We start from the raw sequence: 20,698 nt of genomic DNA, 5'->3' as shown, positions 1-20,698 counted from the left end.
TTATCATTCAAAATCATCATTTAAAAGTCAATTGGGTACTTGACACATGTTGAATATTATAACAAAATTTAGTTAAACGGATAGAAAATGAGCCATCCATTATAAAAAAGGGGATTTAATTTTTTTTTATTGAGATTATAAAAAAATAAAAGGCTCCGGGTGCCTAAAAAAAAAAAATTTTTTTTTGTCTCAAAAATAGAAAAGAAAATGGTACCATTCGATTCCTTACATTTTATTGAAAAATAAATTGTATGACAACTATATACATAAACGCAATATTTCAGGGTCAAAATGGCAATTTCCTTGCTCTTCCATAGTTTCAAGTTCAAGTTTCTTTATTTGGCCAAGTAACAACAGAACGTTACATATACATACATTTAGGACAGACTTATATGATGTGACGTCACATCACCTTATCATTTTGTTAGAGGCGTTTCAATCGTCAACTGCGAGCGTCAGACTTTAACTCTCATTTCTGATCTTTGTGTTGCTTAAATGCCATGAGTCCTATATAGACATTTGATCCTCAGGAAAATCAAGATTGTTTGACATTATTTACAAAAAAAAGTCAAGTAGCCAATTCTACCAGCTTACATAAGGACACAACTCAAACTTTGCATAAATGCAACTTTCTTATTCGTTTTTGAACATTCAAGAGGCCCTTTACCAGTAGGTGTGGTGAAAATATTTAGAAGTTAATACAATTTGTCTAGTTAAATTAATGTAGTTTTAATGTTTAAGAGGCTGTCAATACCTAAAGCGCGCACACTGTCTATTTGTATCGGAGTAAATGAGATAGCACTGTCGCATGTTACTGGGCCTGGGCAAGGGAATAATAAGAAAAATATTTAAATAAAAAAAAGTTGATTATTAGTGTAATATTTTACTCAACCACGGTTTAGATATAAATGTTTTGAAATTGTGATTTTAATTGCAGTCAAAACAATAAAGACATAAAACCGTTTAATTGTGATTTTAAGACCAATCTTTGCAATTATTTTCTATCGAGCCGATTTCGTTCAATCATGTATCGAGTACAACCACGGTCTTTGAAATATAATTAATATGAACATATATTTTTCTTACTTGACTAAAACAAATAGTCTTTCTTAAAAAACTGTTTAAGTAACATCAATTTCAAGGACATTGGGTGTTGACAGCCTCTTAATGATATTTTGTAAAATACGTGTAAGAAAAAAAAATCCTAAAAAATCTGCCTGTAGAAGTGAATTAGTACACTCAGAAAAAACTATTGTGAAAATAACAAAAAAAAGTTGCTAAATAGGAGCCGACAGAGTTAAATTGCGGGCGCAGCAAGCTTAATTTTGCGAAAAAATATTGCGAAAATGACAAAGCGGAAACGTTTACTTTGTGAAAAAGCACATAGCGAATTTCACAAAGTCAAGTTTTTCACAATTTTACTCTGTCGGCTCCTATTTCGCAATTTCAACTTTGTGAAAAATCATATAGCTAATTTCACAAACTGACATTTTTCGCAATTTTACTCTGTCGGCTCCTATTTCGCAATTTTAACTTTGTGAATATTTAGCAATGCTGACATTGTGGAATAACGTTGACAATAAAACATAGTAGAAATTGTGGTTTTTAACGTTGCTAATTTAGCAAATCTTTACATTGAAATATAAACATTGTTAATCTAACAAATTTAGTTTTTAACAATTTTTCTTTGATGCCTATTCTGAACATAGCTATCTTAACAATTTTTATTTTGTGGTTTTATCAATGCTGACGTTGCTAGCTCAGCAGTGTCATATTGTGCAGATAGCAATGCTGACGTTGCTAATTCCTCAGTGTTATATTGCGGGGATAGCAATGCTGACGTAGCTAGCTTCGCAGTGTAACATAGCGGGGATATCAATGCTGACGTTGCTAGCTTGGCAGTGTAATATTGCGGGGTTAGCAATGCTGACGTTGCTAGCTCCTCAGTGTAATATTGCGGAGATAGCAATGCTGACGTAGCTAGCTTCGCAGTGTAATATTGCGAGGATAGCAATGCTGACGTTGCTAGCTTCTCAGTGTAATATTGCGAGGATAGCAATGCTGGCGTTGCTAGTTCCGCAGTGTAATATTGCGGGGATAGCAATGCTGACGTAGCTAGCTTCGCAGTGTAATATTGCGAGGATAGCAATGCTGACGTTGCTAGCTCCGCAGTGTAATATTGCGGAGATAGCAATGCTGACGTAGCTAGCTTCGCAGTGTAATATTGCGAGGATAGCAATGCTGACGTTGCTAGCTCCGCAGTGTAATATTGCGGGGATAGCAATGCTGGCGTTGCTAGCTCCGCAGTGTAATATTGCGGGGATAGCAATGCTGACGTTGCTAGCTCCGCAGTGTAATATTGCGGGGATAGCAATGCTGGCGTTGCTAGCTCCGCAGTGTAATATTGCGGGGATAGCAATGCTGGCGTTGCTAGCTCCGCAGTGTAATATTGCGGGGATAGCAATGCTGGCATTGCTAGCTCCGCAGTGTAATATTGCGGGCATAGCAATGCTGACGTTGCTAGCTCCGCAGTGTAATATTGCGGGGATAGCAATGCTGACGTTGCTAGCTCCGCAGTGTAATATTGCGGAGATAGCAATGCTGGCGTTGCTAGCTCCGCAGTGTAATATTGCGGGGATAGCAATGCTGGCATTGCTAGCTCCGCAGTGTAATATTGCGGGGATAGCAATGCTGGCGTTGCTAGCTCCGCAGTGTAATATTGCGGGGATAGCAATGCTGGCATTGCTAGCTCCGCAGTGTAATATTGCGGGGATAGCAATGCTGGCGTTGCTAGCTCCGCAGTGTAATATTGCGGGGATAGCAATACTGGCGTTTCTAGCTCCGCAGTGTAATATTGCGGGGATAGCAATGCTGGCGTTTCTAGCTCCGCAGTGTAATATTGCGGGGATAGCAATCTGACGTTGCTAGCTCCGCAGTGTAATATTGCGGGGATAGCAATGCTGACGTTGCTAGCTCCGCAGTGAAATATTGCGGAACTAGCAATGCCAAAAGTCCCGAACGACAATAGCTACCTGAAAAAATACAACAATATTTATATAACTAATTTTTATTAATCAAAAACAGTTACATGTCCATAAGAATAAAAAAAAAATACAAATAATGTAGATAATGCCTAGTAGGAAACGATAATTAACATAGGTAAGAGTTTCCAATGAGACATCAACTATTTACTCGTATATCAATCAAATTCAAACACCATGTTTCTTCTAAATTAACTACTGAAATAGGTAGCCGAATCAATTTAGCCATGATAGTTGATAACCCGGGCCCGTACATTTCATGCCATTGACTGAACAATGACGTCCCGCTACATAGAGTATGATTCCAATTAGTATTTTGGTAATAATTAATCATTTGTTAACCTCTTTAGATACGTAAGAATCAGTTCAGAAACGTCTAACTGACTTTCATCTTGTCACTCAACTAGATAATAGATTATTAAATAATACATATATGTGATTTTTAACATCGATTTTTATTTTTCTACACGTCTGTAGGTAAGTTATCGAAATTTGTAGTATTGTAAAAAACCTCCTTGTATGTTAAATTCTGTAATTTTTGCGTCAAAGACATGAAATGTACGGGCCCTGTTGATAACGGATGTAATGCACATTATAAAAATTAAACGATTAAGATGTTTATTTGCAGTTCCTTTTATAGGATAAAAAGATTTAAACGCACAAAACATACATATGTACAGTCAGCTGCATAGAAAAGGTACATCCCCTGCATAGAATTTTGTATGCAAAGGTGCTAAGCTAATAGTATTGTTGACTGCACATACATACAACGGTTCTTGAGATACATATTTTTGCACTTGAGGTCAAAAGTATTGAACATTTGTTATTTAAGAATTATTACCCAGTTACCCACTACTTCTTAAATAAATTTGCAACATTATTTTTTCAGTAGACAGGGGTGGGACACTTTACTACATGGACAGACATTAGGTACCCTGAATACTGTAGATAATATAGAAAAAAAGATTTAATTTTTGTTATAAAAATAATACGAACTGCTTTCGAAGAATTTTAAATAGGTTAATTACATACAATTATTTAAGATGCTATGTTATTTTGAAGATCCCTTTGATTTAGTCTTTCTATCGGTACAGTTAAATAGTAGGTTTTTCACATTTAGCGGGTTAGATTCCTGGATCAGGCAGGCTTTTTTTATTAATTCTTTGAATGCAGTTGGTATTGTTTTAAAATAAAAATAGACATGAAGCTATGTTTACTTTTACTCGTCAAATATTTGGTGACAACTGGCTAAATATATCGGAACACAGCCTTGCACCTAACTGTATATTGGAAATATAATTTACTATATAACGTACATGCATTAAGCTGTTTCCTTTTCACTTATAAAGAATGACCGCGTCGCATACATTTAACTTGGAGGGTTTAACAACTGGAGACGCCTCGTCTGTAATTTTCTGTACAAAACAGTCTGCCGATTTTTGCGGGGGAGGGGCACGTCAAATGTATGGCTATGTTTACGTAACGTAGATAAACGTATTTGAGGAGTTGTCACCAAATATTTGACGAGTAGAAGTAAAAATAGCTTCATTTCTATTTTTATTTAAAAATAATATGAACTGCATTCAAATAATTTGAAAAAAAATCACCTGGCTGAGCCGTGAATCGAACCCGTTAAATGTGGAAAAAATTAAGCATATATTTTTACCTGCTAACCTATCCTAAGTACTGCTATTACTCAACAACAGTACGTGAGTAGTGTAGTTTTGTACCCTATTGTAAATTGTGGAAATACTATTAATACATCAGATCACTACTACATGCAAGGTGTTTCCTAAGACAACCGTCTTGGCCTAGGAATTACATTATAAAAACTAAACTTAGCATATTCTCATTGCATGAACAAAACTGTTTACATAATCAGAGCTATTTCTATCAATAATCATCCCATCATATTTACGGTAATGTAAGATTTGATTACTTACTGTAAACTAAAATACGAACAAAAATATATTTAAAATATAAATTGTTAACACTGTTCCACTGCCCTTTCGAACTTAATTTACTAAACTTAAGTTATTTGTGTACGTAAGCTGGGAAATGTGTACCTGATGTCTTCAGACATTAATAAATCATACTGCTTAATATCCTGCATGCAACCAAATATGGAAGAATAGGCAGAGTTAAGGGTATGCATTACCTGCATAAGTAATTGTAATCATACTATTACTAAAAAATTATTAAATCTTACTCTAGTTCGGTTAATTAAATCGGTTTACTTAGTACGATATGATACTCAGGAAGATTAATGTTATGCCCAATGACTACACAGTTGCATACGAACGGATACTGCATTGTCTCTTGATCAATGTATATGGGTGATAATTGTAATGAGTCCAGTACATTATAAGCATGGTAATGATTATCAAAACCAATTGTTTGTAAAGGCTTAGCCTTTAAAATAATCTTAGACACTCCATCAACATATATGTCATCAACTTTGGAAAAATAAACGTTTTCTTCATTAATAGCAGTAACTATTACAGAATTTACTTGGTAGCGCTCAGAACACTTTGCAGCCCAACTCGCTTTATATAATTTTGTATTATCTGACCATTGCATTTGATCTAAAATATGTTCGCATTCACTAACTGGTACTTCTGCTTGGCCCCCAAACGAAAGAGGCGAACGAACTGTTTCTTTCAAAAAAATGTCATTTAACATCAACTGATGCTTTCGAGCTACTGTCAGTGTCATGTTAATTCGGTTATTTGTTGATTTTGCAGCTAACTTGTTAAAGCGATGTTTAGCTTCGTAGCGCATTGAAGACAGAAATCTCAAGGGACCAAAACGTAACATTGCTGAATGATAGTGCAGTAAATTGTGAAATTTAGGCTTAAGACTTTGGTTAAACAGTGTGATGTACATTTCGCAAAATTCAGCGATCATATACTTAAAATAGTCGATTTGCTCAGATACGAAACGGGGTGACATGATAAAATCTAGAACAGTCATTAATTGAATATACAGTTGCCAATATTTATCATGTCTTGGAATGAAATCGCCAAACATTACACCAAAATACTTGCAAAATGTGTTCATTTCGGCAGCATTTAAACGTATATTGCCTTTTCGTAAATTGGACATGGCCAGCGTGACGGGCTTATCTTTTTTATCGGGACCATATTGAAATGAGGAAATTTTGTTATTAACTATATCAATTGTAAGATATTTCATTTTGTCTACAAAAACCACAAGTAAAGAGCACATGACGTATTTGGCACAGCCTTCGTGCATATCATGCATTACATCAAAACCCATTTGCGAAAATAAATTAAAATTTTCTATGTCAAGCCATATACATTTTTCTTTGACGCCTGTCAGAGAAGAATCATTCGTTTTTAAATCATCCTGGTAATTTGACTCGGTCCTTAAGAGAGACTCATCTTCATAAACCTGATTTGCCATGACTTTTTTCTCTACTTTACATGTTCTGCAAGGAAAATTGCATGAAAAACTTTCAACAAATCCTAATACACTATGCAAGCCTAAATTATCTCCTAAAATTAACGATAACTCAAAGTAAATTGTGCCCTTGAAATCTGGCAAATCAAAAACTATTCCATACTTAAATAAATCATTAAACTGGTCAATCAGGGGTTGAAATATTATACGATTGCCAAATTCCACTCTGTCAGTTGAATGATAGAGTAAGACTAAAAATATGTTACCTAACAGGGAGGCACAATAGTACGGCAGGCAAGGAAGAGAAATGTACGCGGCTCCTAGTTTGTGCACCCCACTATGACTTCCCAAAGGATTTAAAGTCTCGAAATCGTCAATTTGTAAAAATATGGGCATTACTATCTTATCTCCATGATTTTTCTGTCTCCAAAATGAACCATGCATATAATGCTCTATACTGTTTGACGTGTCATGAGCCATCAGTTTTTTCATAGCATCGATGGTCTCATGCAGTATGTTGGGCAACGAAAAAAATCTGTGCAGCACATCTCTAATAGGTATTTTATGGGCTATGCACTCTACTGCTTGGTAATAAGTTTTACCGTTCTTTTTTACGTAATCAAATCGTCGCCCTACAGTATAAGGCTCAGGATTAATTAAAGTACCATTGCTTTCAAAGAACTGATGTCGTTTATAAGTTGAACTAAACATCTCTAGATCAGTTGTCAGTTTTGCTACGGCAGAGCTAGATGTCACTGGTAACAGAGGTTTGATTGAGAAAGTGAACATGTTGTGAATACCGCTATAAACTGTATCTAGCACATTGTTCGGCAAATGGGGATTACTATACAGGGATGAGAAAAGTTGACCTAAAGTGTCGCTTAGCGGCGGTGTGTTTTGTTTGCTATTACTCTGTATAGTACTATTATTTTCTCTAATTTGCATCTCGGTTGCACTACATACATTATATAATGGATCATTATTCACGGTAGAGGTCTCTTGTTCAATAGCAAAATCCTGTACACTTGAAGCCTGTTGTAACATAGAAGAATCTGAATGTTGTTTCAAATAATGACGCCTAAATGAATTGTACAGATGATAAGTTCTCCCACAACCCATGTTTGGACAAATATAACATTTACCTGGATGATAAAATGTAAAATGGGCTTGAAATTGCTTCATTTGGACAAAAGACCTTTTACATATTGCACACAGCACCATCGTGTCTGTTAGAAACAGAAGCAAGCAAATCTAGCATAGGAGTGCCTTCAGTGTCAAACTTGCTCTTCATTACATATATACTTCTTTGGATAAACATCCAGACGGGGGCACAATCTTTTGAATATGGTAAGTCTAATGCCCATAGAATTTTAAAAGTATTTGAAATAGCTTTACAAATACTGGGAAATGTGTACCTGATGTCTTCAGATATTAATAAATCATACTGCTTAACATCCTGCCAGCAAGCCCCAATGGCAACCAAATATGGAAGAACAGGCAATTTTTTTTCCTGCAATGTGGCCTTCCGTTTACAGAAGTGGCTTTGAAGGTCCGATGTAGATGGCACCAAGCTTAAAAACGCGTTGCTTACTTCCAATCTAGAAGGATTCCAGGGTCTTCTGACGCCTTTCACGGGAACAGTGTGCATCTGCTTCAGCAACAGGGGAACTGCTAGGAAAGTCGCAATGTTCGCTTGTTCCTCTCCCGCTGCAAAAATAAGTAATACTTAGTATGGTTAACGATAACTTAAAGTTTCTATTGAGTAAAATTCACCATCTCCTCTATCTACAGTATCTCACTTCCAGGTGGCATTAGAAAAATCCAACCTGTATATAATATGTTATTTTCATCACACTTGCTTGAAAAAGATCTAATATCATGCAGGTGTACTGAAGGACAAAGGCATATATTGTTCCCGCGGGAGTTATGGTTTGTGAAATATAAAGCTATAACTCCCTAGGGAGTTACATCTTTTTTTTATTTTATTATGTCACTCCTACTACTTAAAATAAAAGATAAAGTTTCTGTCGTGTCGTACGAGGAAGTTAAAACGCTAGCCAGCGAAGCGAAGAGTGGCCATTACTCCACCGACAAGAGCATTAGCTCTTAAATATTGATGATGACTACTTCATTAGAAGCAAGTTTAACATATGAATTTAAAATACTAACGTTTATAATTAGATATTTTTGTTCATGTTTATAAATATTTAATTTGATTAATTTAATAGCCGTTCAAAATATTCTTACACAATTTAAATCGTGGCTGAATGCCGGATGGGTCTGTGCCTTCGATGCTTAACCTGTCAAAAAATTACAATATGGCGGACGTATGTCTGAAACGTTACCGTATTTTATAAATGATTTCGCATAAAATTTAGTTTTTTCTTTCATATACTAGCCGTGTCTTATCCCACCTCGACATTGGCAGAATCATCAACACCTTAATGGAGTCATAACACGAAAAATTGATTGATTAGTTTTTTCCTTCGCAAGTCTGAAAAACATTCTGTGTAACTCCGGGAGTAAGAATATTAAAAACTCGAATCTTTAAACATTTGAACGCTAATGTCATAAACACAAACATTACTCAAACGCCAAGCTACGGGGCGCAAGGGAGTGAGATAATGTAAACCTTACTTTAAAGTATTAAGGTTACTTTGACAGCGTCCGCCATAACACCTATAGTTGTCCTTGGCGCTGTGAGCGCGACTAGTAACTACGACTTTAGGTTGTTCTTGGCGTTCAAAACGTTAATTAACCTTGCACAATGTACTAGTATTCATAGAATACATACTTAAGTACTTTATTTAATAGGAAAGTTTTGATGGACAGCTGTTTTACTTATTGGAGGAGTGTTTATTTATATTGCAGTGCCCTACAGGGTATCATTATTTGAACAAATAAAACCTATGTACCATACTGTATTTACATATAGAGGTAATAAAGGCACTGATTACGGATATTTGTTTAATTTAGAAAAAAACATAATATAACTTACAAGTTGCAAGATCCAAAACACTTTGAATAGATGTGTCAGCTCGTGTTAGCTGTTCTGCCTTCTCATCTAGTAATGATAGCAGGCGCCCTTTCACTACCGGGAAATTTTCTTCGAACTTTCCTTCTATTTCAGGGTATATTTTGTCAAAGTCACTAGCCAGCTGAAAATAAACAAAAATCAAATCAAACATTTGTTCTTCAAATAGAGTTTAAAAGATCTTTCACAAAACCAAGAATGTTGCTAGTCATCAATCATCATTAATAGTCATACAACAAGAAATGTTGCTAATGTATAATGCACTCTCACTGAGTAAAATGCAAATCAAGAACTGAGACGTATGTAATGGCACTTCATATATTAAAATCCGCTAGATGGTTTAGGCAGTAGTTGAAAAACTTAACCCCATTTTGGCAGTTGGGCTTAAATTGATGAACTCTGCCTGGTGATGTCATGAAGTCTATGGTATAAAGAGACTTGATTGATTAGTATTATCTATGACTCACCAATACATAGCCCCAAGGACATTGCAGTGCTGGGAAGATGGTCAAATAACTAACGTGGTCGCCTTCTTGCAGTGCAGCCATGCGTTCATGTAGACAGCTGTTCCATTTTGTTTCAACCAATTCTCTTGGTGAAGAAGAGTGCTTCAACCACTGCACAGTATCTTTTTCAGATTCTTGATTGGTAGTTATTATTTGAAAAGAATCAGGAAAAGGTCTAACCCGTGCAGGAGATTTGACAGCAGATTTTTTCCTCTTCTTTTGTTCTTCGCTGCTGTCGCTGCTTTTGTCGCTACTGCTGTGACGGCTTCTACTGCGGCAGCGATTCTCTGCATTCAATTTCCTTCGTACTGTTATTAACCGGTTTACTATTAAACCACTGGCCTGAATAGCTGTTCCATCTACAAGTCGAAAAGGATTATAATATACCCCCTTTGTTTCACCTGGGAAAAGCTTTATAATTTCTGATGTCCACGTATCCCAGATTTCTTTTCTTATTGGGTCAGTGTTTTCTTTCAATTTCCGCACCTCAGCCTCAACAATAAGGGCCGTTAGTATCTTTCGGTCACTAGAGGATAATACTTTTTTATTGAGGAGAGGTTTCCCAATACTAGAGCTCTCTAAAATTTGTTTGAGAGATCGGCCAGTCGTAGTCCCTAGGAGTTTGCTTGCATCTATAAACTGTAAGTCATCACAATTGATGTCCCATTCCTGAAAATCAAGTAAGCACTGAGTTACTAAAAAACTGGAAGTCAGGTCATGTGATTATTTGGGCACATCATAATATTTAAATAAAATAAATACATGAAATAAATATCTAGGGACAATCTTACACAAATCAACCTAGTCCCAAAAAAAGCACCGCTTCTAATATGGGTACCTACTAGATGATAATATAAATACTTGTAAAGTTAAAGATATACTTAATACATAGAAAACACCCAAATGTGTTTATCACACAAATATTTGCCCTGACCGGGGATCAAACACGGGACCGCAGCTTTGTAGGCAGTGCACAGTGCTACAACCAACTCGGCTAACTGGTCATTAATTTAAAAAAGTATATAGTAACATATGTACAGTCAGCTGCAGAGATAGTTGACCCCCCCACCCCCCTGCATAACAAAAACATGATCCATCTTAAATACAGAGTATAGTTTAATATTATTATAATTACCAATAATTCAGCTGATGTTGTAACAACAGAGGATAAACTAGATTTTTGACTACTTGATGGAATCACGAAGGAGTCCTGCTTTTGAATTGGAGCTACAGCAAGCTGTACATCTACATCCCTCGGATCATTTTTAACTTCTCTCTATAAAGAAAAAATAAAGTTAGGAGTGATTAATTTAACCTTAATGCCCATTAACATAATATGTTGAGCAAAGATAAAGTAGTGTATGCAACTGCATAAGATTATGTATTTTAATACACTTCGTAATCGTATCAATATCACATTTGGCTTCGCCTCATGTTTGCGAACTCGTGTTTTTAAACCCCCTTCTTTTTAAGTTTAAGGCCCAGGCACTCCAGCTGCGTACCTATGCGAACACCTGCACGTGCGCGAATTCTTAAATGTTGGAAACGTGCATGCGCACGTAATGCAATCAGTATTAAATAACTAATGTTACCTAATGTATTAAATAATGTTTAAACAGTACAGCATGCCAAAAAATAACATGCATTTTTTTATATTTTTATCAATAAACGATCTATCTATACATCATAAGGATCCGTATATTGCATACGTGTACGTCTTGGCAATGGCATACGCTTCTGGTGTAGCCGGGCCTTTAAAACTAAGGACATCTAAAGTATAATCAATAAAATTGACTTAAAGTAATGGAAACATCTAAATTTTGGATCAAGTAGGTATATGAAAAAAAATTAAACTGCTCACGCGTTCTCTCTCTCGATCTAGCGCCATGCGCAGTTTTCCTTTCTGAACTATTGCCGGGACCAATATTGACAGTTCATGGTCATTCGCGCTTAGCAAAAAATCAAGATCCGCGCCCTGATCTATAAGCATAGAAATAAATAATAAGTACTACATATTTAACACATTTAACCCACTGCACTGTCATGGCGGTAACAATGCTGCCGGCAACGTTTTTTGCAGAGTAATGGATTTGTCTATGGGCCTTCAAAGGGCCATACTTTTATTTCAACGTGTAATTTCAATGATTTCAAGAAAAATAATTAGTAAATGGCCATTACGATGCAGACATGTCTACAAAAAATTTCCAACATTGCAATCCAAAATAACCTAAAAATTATTATTTCTAATTCGATTAAACAAATCTTCGACTTCTAATAGTTTATTTGGATGAAAGAAATATCGATTAGTAACGACAAAGTCACTTATTATATTAACTAGTTAGAACTTAATATAAATTATAACCACAATTATAACTTACCATTTAGCGATCCATAAAGGTGTATCAAATCACAGTTGAGCAGAAACACACTTAAGTCGTCCATCCTTTTAATAATATATTTTTTCACTATAACGTTGTACTTCTTAAAAAGAAAAAGTATATTTTTATAAAACAACGTTCGGTGCGTTCGATGCGTAAGCCGACGCGTCCTCATCCTACGAATGTTGCCAGCGAAATGAACGATTCTTGTGTCACTTTTGCTAAGGACTAAGTCAACATCACTATTTTAACTAAGTTCACATTGTGTTTCTAGCCATGCTGATATTATCTCGCAATGTAACAGTTGTGAAATTATTAAGTTGAGAAATTTTTCCCTTGTGAATTCCGCAATTCTAACATTGCGATTAAGGCAATCAAATACCTTTCTTAGAATTCCGTTTTTAGGGTAAAGGCATGAGTAAGGAAAGCAATAAAAATAATTAAGTACGTTGTTCCTTATTAAAAATCGTAAACCTGCTCTAGATTTAGCGACACTAACTGATGCTTTGTTTTCATATCCCAGGCACAAAATGGACAGTTCAATTTGTAGCACCAATACTTGTTATTTAGATATTACGTAACAAAAGGTGTACAATTTCAACGACTAAATCTATTAATTTTAAATTTTTGCTCTAAAATCGTTACGGGGCTCTTAAATGCTGACCTAATTGTCAACTTGAATGTCCAGTTTCGGGAGTGGTCTTTAGAATCGAAGCAATAGGGATTATTGAGACTATTTAATTTTTGCGTCCACACCACAGCACCACACATTGTAATTGAGAAATTATTCAGATTGTGCGAAAAAATGCCCCGTCTGGGTTAGCCTTATTTGTATTTTGAGCTAAATTTTTTTTTAATTACTATATATTTATCCAATATCCAAAATTTATTTCAAGTCTAACTACATGCAACTACAATTATAAAATTGCACAATTTTCGAAATACCAACGAACATTTGTAAAATAACACAAAAAATTACTTAACTGTAACATTTGAACTGACCCAAACCCAACCCAAATTTTCGCGATATTCTCAAATTCAAACATTTTTGAAAATACCTATATGAACAGTACTGGCCAAACTGTGGTATCATTTGTGCACATTGACTTGTCAATTTAGTTCGCCTGATTCTGGAGGCAACTTTACATAACCTGTAGGCATGCACTGTGGTGCAAGTGACTTTCCTCAGTATAAAATGCTGTTTAATAAAATGGTGTTAGTAACACCTATATATACTAAATGCGTCACTTTATTTCCAGAATTAATACGAATTTCATTATGAAAATTCAGTGGGAAGTAAATACGATCTCGTTTCGCGATACTAAGCTAATGTTTACCTAGATATTAGCTTAGTATCGCGACGCCCTCTACTTACTAGTATGTTATCGCAGTCCTATTCCTAAAATATAAAGTAATATGTGTTTATACATTAGGGGGCATTTGCGGCACTTGCATCAGTATAATAATTTAGGAGGTATCGTAAAACTGAATTGACAGAGGCAATAACTAATCTTATCTTAACCTTTTGAGCGCCAAGCGGTGAAGTAATTCGACGTGACTCAAATGCTAAGCAATAAACCAAATGTATGGTTTTTTCTATAGCGGCAAAATTAAATGACGTCACGACATTCCACTGACGTGATTTGCCGTTTGTGGTAGTGAAAAGTTTAAAATGAAAAACCTATTATTGGATTATTTACCCTTGTAACACCTGCAAACATTGTAAATCAATTTAAAATTTGTAGTCCGCAGAGTTCTATTTTGTGATTTTAACAAAGGCACTTTTAAAGTTGCTAAAATTACAAGGTATAAATCAGTGTGCTTGCGAACACTGTCAACCCCCAAACTTTAGCCGTGTAGATTCCGCAAAGTTCTATTTTGTTATTTCGACAACGGCTCTTGAAGTTGCTAACGTCACAAAGTAAAAAAACAATGTGGCGGCGAACATTGCGAACCGCACAAACTTTACCTGTGAAGATTTCGCAGAGTTATCTTTTGTTATTTTGAAAAAGGTCCTCAAAGTTGCTAACATCACAAAGTATAAATCAATGTGCTTGTGAACACTGTCAACCCCCAAACTTTAGCCGTGTAGATTCCGCAAAGCTCTCTTTTGTTATTTTGACAACGGCTCTTGAAGTTGCTAACGTCACAGAGTAAAAAAACAATGTGGCGGCGAACATTGCGAATTACACAAACTTTAACTGTGAAGATTTCGCAGAGTTATCGTATGTTATTTTGACAAATGTCCTCAAAGTTACTAACATCACAAAGTATAAATCAATGTGCTTTTGAGCACTGTCGATCCCCAAACTTTAGCCGTGTAGATTTCGCAGAGTTCTATTTTGTTATTTTGACAACGGCTCTTCAAGTTGCTAACGTCACAGAGTAAAAAAACAATGTGGCGGCGAACATTGCGAATTACACAAACTTTAACTGTGAAGATTTCGCGGAGTTATCTTTTGTTATTTTGACAAAAGTACTCAAAGTTGCTAACACCACAAGGTATAAATTAATGTGCTTTTGAGCACTGTCGATCCCCAAACTTTAGCCGTGTAGATTTCGCAGAGTTCTATTTTGTTATTTTGACAACGGCTCTTGAAGTTGCTAAAGTCACAAAGTAAAAAAACAATGTGGCGGCGAACATTGCGAACCGCACAAACTTTACCTGTGAAGATTTCGCAGAGTTATCTTTTGTTATTTTGAAAAAGGTCCTCAAAGTTGCTAACATCACAAAGTATAAATCAATGTGCTTGTGAACACTGTCAACCCCCAAACTTTAGCCGTGTAGATTCCGCAAAGCTCTCTTTTGTTATTTTGACAACGGCTCTTGAAGTTGCTAACGTCACAAAGTATAAATCAATGTGCTTTTGAGCACTGTCGATCCCCAAACTTTAGCCGTGTAGATTTCGCAGAGTTCTATTTTGTTATTTTGACAACGGCTCTTCAAGTTGCTAACGTCACAGAGTAAAAAAACAATGTGGCGGCGAACATTGCGAATTACACAAACTTTAACTGTGAAGATTTCGCGGAGTTATCTTTTGTTATTTTGACAAAAGTACTCAAAGTTGCTAACACCACAAGGTATAAATTAATGTGCTTTTGAGCACTGTCGATCCCCAAACTTTAGCCGTGTAGATTTCGCAGAGTTCTATTTTGTTATTTTGACAACGGCTCTTGAAGTTGCTAAAGTCACAAAGTAAAAAAACAATGTGACGGCGAACATTGCGAACCGCACAAACTTTACCTGTGAAGATTTCGCAGAGTTATCTTTTGTTATTTTGACAAAGGTCCTCAAAGTTGCTAACATCACAAAGTGTAAATCAATGTGCTTGCGAACACTGTCAATCCCCAAGCTTTAGCCGTGTAGATTCCGCAAAGTTCTATTTTGTTATTTCGACAACGGCTCTTGAAGTTGCTAACGTCACAAAGTAAAAAAACAATGTGGCGGCGAACATTGCGAACCGCACAAACTTTAACTGTGAAGATTTCGCAGAGTTATCTTTTGTTATTTTGACAAAGGTCCTCAAAGTTGCTAACATCACAAAGTGTAAATTAATGTGTTTGCGAACACTGTCAATCCCCAAGCTTTAGCCGTGTAGATTCCGCAAAGTTCTATTTTGTTATTTCGACAACGGCTCTTGAAGTTGCTAACGTCGCAAAGTAAAAAACAATGTGGCGGCGAACATTGCGAACCGCACAAACTTTAACTGTGAAGATTTAGCAGGGTTATCCTTTGTTATTTTGACAAAGGTCCTCAAAGTTGCTGAAACCACAACTCACAAATTACACGTTGTGCAATGAGCAAAGCCAAACCATGTTAAATTCGCATTTTTTACTATGCTATTATGTCAAGGCATCGAAAAATTGATAGTTTAACAGAATTTTTATTGTTAGTTTCGCAATAATTGCGTTTCGCAAAAAAAAAGTTGCTGCGCTAGCAAAGGCTAGGTTGTCAATGTCCCAAAGTAGTTTTGTTGTTTTATCAATAATTCGTTCGCAACGTAAAACTGCAGCCTTGTCTCCGGATTTTTCTGAGTCTCTGAGTGTATATTTAGTACTTTTAATCTATTTTATTACGTCGTTATGGTTTTGGACAATGTAAACATAGGTAACATCAAATGCCAGATTCTCAAGTAAATTAGTCTTTGAGACAGATGTTTATAAGAATTAAAGAATGAATGAACTTGAAAGGAATTCTATTTAGTGACATCTAAGTTCATTTGTTTACATGAATGTAAAATGTATAATTCTGTGGCCCTAGGGAAAAAGGGAACAAGTCTCTGGCAGCGCAGGTGTAAAGGGGTGTAAGTTCCACGTAACACTTATGCCCTTATACACCTAAACTGCCAGACACTTGTACCCTTTTTCAGTAGGGCCACCACAGAATTGTTGGTGCAATAAAGAATATTTTACTTACTTACTTACTTACACGCCAAGGCAATAATGCTATTTTATACAATCGTGATATAATAGAGAGCTTTTCAGTCGAGTACCGTGTTTAGGCAAGAAAGCTTGCTGAGTTGCCTAAGTGAGGTACGAGATTGAAAAGCTTGATTGCATCACTATTGTATACAATACTTTTTCTACGAGTCATCAATAATATAAAACCTAAATAAGTAATGAAAATTGGTCTAAGTAGACTAAAAGACATAAACGTGCGAGCCCCCGCCCGCCCGTCCCCGTTCTATGGGAGCGCGGCGGCACGTAATTGGTCAAGTTTTCTATACTTGACTACAGCGTATCTAAATAAATTTTACAGTACATATGGTGCTACTTTACCGCACTGGTGCGAAAATTACCATATTACGTTACTGTATCAAACCTTTAAAGGGCCATATGTACTGTAAAACGTTGTACGATACATGTGCGAATAGGTAATTCGCAACTCGTGTCGATTTAAAACACTCCCTTCCGTCGTGTTTTAATTTATCGCCACTCGTTTCGAATTCGAAGCCCGCGGCATTCGCGTTCGCAACGAGATCGCCCACGTAGGACACTTCCATAGATATCAAAGGACTGAATTCACCCGTGTCGCGCCGCGCCGCGCCGCTTCGCGTTCGCTGGTTATTCGCTCACGTAAGCCGCTGCGTTACGGCTGTCAATTAATGGGATTAAGTAGTACTTATGTCAAACATTAGAACTTTTACAGACCGAACTACTATTTCCATATATAATCTATTTTACATGTGTTTAAGCTTTTTCGCAATTTGAATTATAAGTAATGAATACGAACCAGCTACAACAGTCCTTGTTATGTTATGAAATCAGCTTAAAAGCATCAATTGTGACTAATTTTATTTATTGCCAACGCCCCAAAGCCATCTATTACCGTGAGCGATTCCAATAAAACCACTGAATCAAAGAGAAAAACTGCGCTCCCACCGTATAAATATTTTATTTCGGATAGTGAGATTGGGGTGGCCACGAGATGGATGCGGACACGGTTTTACTTTTTAACTCTTGTAGGGGAAACTTTAAAGTGGCTGCCTATTCGCTCCTCTATAAAAATATACACGCTCAGTAGCACAAAGGTTATTTTAATTAAATGAAATAAATAAGTCACGTTGATGCGACTTTTTTTAACAAGAGCGCATGTAAACGCAGGCACCCCTGGGTCACCCGGGACTTTTATTCACTGTCTATATGAGGAGGATAATGGGATTTTATAATGGAAACAATCACAAAATTGCAAAAAAATATGGTCCTTACAAAACTTCGAGATATATAATCCGCCAAAACGTATGCTAAGCTTTATTTCATGACTTTCATCAGGTTACCGGCAACTAGGAAAAATAACTGTTTATTACGAGTATGGTATACAAAGTAAGAAATTTAAGGCAAGACGTCGAAAATCAATTTGTATAAACGCGCTGTTGCTGTCTAATAAAATATTCAATGTTACTAAGTGGCGGACGGACGGAAAACAGTGCCCATTGCATTTTGTTTATCGACAGCAACAAGCAATCAAATTAGAAAATTTAAGGAAAAATAAAGAAGATAGAAACAGATTAGTATATACGGTACGGGAATGGTAAATGTCGCGATGTGTCTCCTTAAGGCGTGTAAACAAATGGAAGGAATGATAAAAAATCGCACGCTTCTGGTAATCTTCGGTAGCTCAGTTGGACCAGTGTTCTAAAAGGTCACAAGTTCAATTCTTGCCCGAAGCGGCATATTTATATTTTTTTCGCTTTATTGGAACATTTGTAGAATCGCTTGCAGACATATCTGCTTGATAAAAAATAAGAATGAATAAGTAGTTATTTCTAAGCGCATGTAATGTAATAAGCAATTAGAATAAATAAGCAATTATTTCAAAGCGCATTCAAGTTTCGTTTACTTGTACGGTCACGTCTGAAAATATTGATACGGACAAAGTGCCAAAAACATGTATACACTAACTTAATATATGGGCAATAAAGTAGTGTATACATATATTATTATTAGCACTTTTTTCGTACCGATATTTTCAGACGTGACTGTACTACAAAGTTTGACAGTCTCAACTTTCAACTCAAGTTTGAAACAGTCATCCGTTTTATTTACTTCAAATAGTTCTAATTACAAAACGAACTACTTACTGAGTATGACAGAATTCCGAACTAAACTCCGTTATAATCTTTAGTGGACTTAAGTAAAATGCACTGGTTTTCTTTGAGAAACAAAATTTAATCTGACAAATAGTAAAAATAGACAAAAACAGTATAAAAAACCATAGACAAAAATAAGTAAAAAAAGGTAAAATTATATAAAAGGTTGTGCAGTCTTGCACATAATCAGTCAATTGTGTGTTAAACTGTCCCTCTAAATTCGCAACTTATGGTAACCCCACTCCGGGAGGGAACTTTTACTAATATGTACTAGTCAAATGGACTCTCGAGAATTCGGTCATGCTATAATGAACCTTGCACCAACGGATTAAAGTACAAATTGTGTTGATACGATTCCGTATTGCCGTCTGGCACTCATGCATATGGAAATCGGGACTTAGGTCATAGAATAAATACCTACCCACACTTGATAGTTTTATTTGGCCCGCAATTTTGAGTGTGGGGGATAAAGTCTACGTTTTAGTGGATACATTATTAACATAGTTTGCTGACCAAACCGAAACTAGCTTTGTATTTTAGGTACCTACCTTTTAATATGACCTGAAGGCCAATTCAGACTTACATTTTAACATCAAAATGATATCTAAATTATGTCCTTACATCATGAAACCAATAGATGTACGGACAAGTACGAGCGAAATGCACGCCCGAATGATAACGAAATGATATCATTTAGATATCATTTTGATGTGAAAATGTAATGTATCGATAAGTTTGGTGTCCTGTTCCGACGAACTGAAAACTATTAAAAATACGAGTACGCGTGTAAAAATCAAATTATACGTAGGTTTATATGAATTATTTTTATTAACTTACTTGTTTTTTTTTAACTATAAGTACCTTATCAATCATAAAGAACTCCGCGAGCTGCACTTGGTGAAAAGGTGCCCATCACACTCGCCGCGTTACCACGTTGCATGGCAATGGCTAACCTTTGTACCAGGTACGAACCCGCGCGTGCATCAGAAACTACTTGAAAATAATAACAATATACATAATGGATATATACGGAGGGTTACTATAACTAGCTTAAATCTAAAATAGGCCCTTGAGGCATTGTACCAAGGATGCTGGCGACATTTCCTCGTTGTATCGCAATACTGATACGTTGTGCGAGGAAGCCACCAGCTCTTCGGTCACCAGTTACGTCAACCAGACGCTTCGTGATATCTGCAAATAACTTGTGCGCGCTGGGACCCCATGGACCTAGAGTTTCGACGCCAAATGGTGTCAAGTTAGTTATCAAATTGGTATTCTTTCATATAAATATGATACCGACATTCGCGAGTAAAAAGTCAACTTGAAACTTGAAACGCACGATTTGGCTTTGCCATTCAAAATTATTTCATTCGCTTCTGGGCTATAACCGCGAAAATCAAAGTTCGTCAATTGCGGGGATTTTTCTCTGTCACTCTAATTACGTCTTAGTGAGAGCAAAAGAGAAAGGTCCCCGCAATTTGCGAATTTCGGTTTTCGCGGTAGGCCCCCTGGTTATGACGAATTTTACGAAATTGCACGTGAAGTTTATTATTTTCGTTTACGTATGTTTAAATGAAAAGCATTACCTGTGTTTCTGATTTTGTTGTTACCTTTAGCTTAATATAATGAAAGTTTTCTTAATTTATATTTAAAGTTAATTGGTTTAATGTAAAGTACCATCTTTTAAAATTACGGTAACTAATTTGTTAGCGCCTTATATATCCAT

At 36.1% G+C, this 20,698-nt stretch overlaps 2 protein-coding genes across 3 annotated transcripts in view; both read right to left on the bottom strand.

Moving 5' to 3' along the window:
* LOC133533827 (uncharacterized) overlaps positions 1 to 20,698 on the bottom strand; it is a 170,252-nt gene that overhangs the window by 54,962 nt on the left and 94,592 nt on the right. The window lies entirely within an intron of this gene.
* On the bottom strand, positions 3,052 to 14,944 carry LOC133533810 (uncharacterized). Of its 2 annotated transcripts, XM_061872859.1 has the most exons (6): positions 12,383 to 14,944; positions 11,866 to 11,984; positions 11,140 to 11,280; positions 9,966 to 10,673; positions 9,463 to 9,622; positions 3,052 to 8,171 (listed from the first exon to the last, which is right to left on the bottom strand). In XM_061872859.1, the coding sequence occupies exons 1-6, from the start codon at positions 12,555 to 12,557 to the stop codon at positions 7,663 to 7,665; spliced, it is 1,812 nt and encodes a 603-aa protein (XP_061728843.1). In that variant the 5' UTR covers positions 12,558 to 14,944; the 3' UTR covers positions 3,052 to 7,662. The 2 variants fall into 2 exon arrangements, with proteins under 2 accessions (XP_061728843.1, XP_061728844.1); XM_061872860.1 differs by lacking the exon at positions 11,866 to 11,984.

This window comes from Cydia pomonella, unplaced genomic scaffold (assembly GCF_033807575.1).
Source record: "Cydia pomonella isolate Wapato2018A unplaced genomic scaffold, ilCydPomo1 PGA_scaffold_206, whole genome shotgun sequence".
NCBI classification, from domain to species: domain Eukaryota; kingdom Metazoa; phylum Arthropoda; class Insecta; order Lepidoptera; family Tortricidae; genus Cydia; species Cydia pomonella.
Note: the sequence above shows the minus strand (reverse complement) of the source record. Positions and strands in the feature narration are given on the sequence as shown.

Bases quoted from the DNA above. Each gene is read 5' to 3' on its own strand.
- LOC133533810 (XM_061872859.1), bottom strand. From the start codon at position 12,557: ATGAGGACGCGTCGGCTTACGCATCGAACGCACCGAACGTTGTTTTAT. The intron at 9,623-9,965 runs GTGAGTCATAGA...GTTTATTTTCAG, and splicing joins GTCCTTGGGGCTATGTATTG to CTGGCTAGTGACTTTGACAA. The intron at 8,172-9,462 runs GTAAGTTATATT...TTATTTTTGCAG, and splicing joins TGTTTTGGATCTTGCAACTT to CGGGAGAGGAACAAGCGAAC.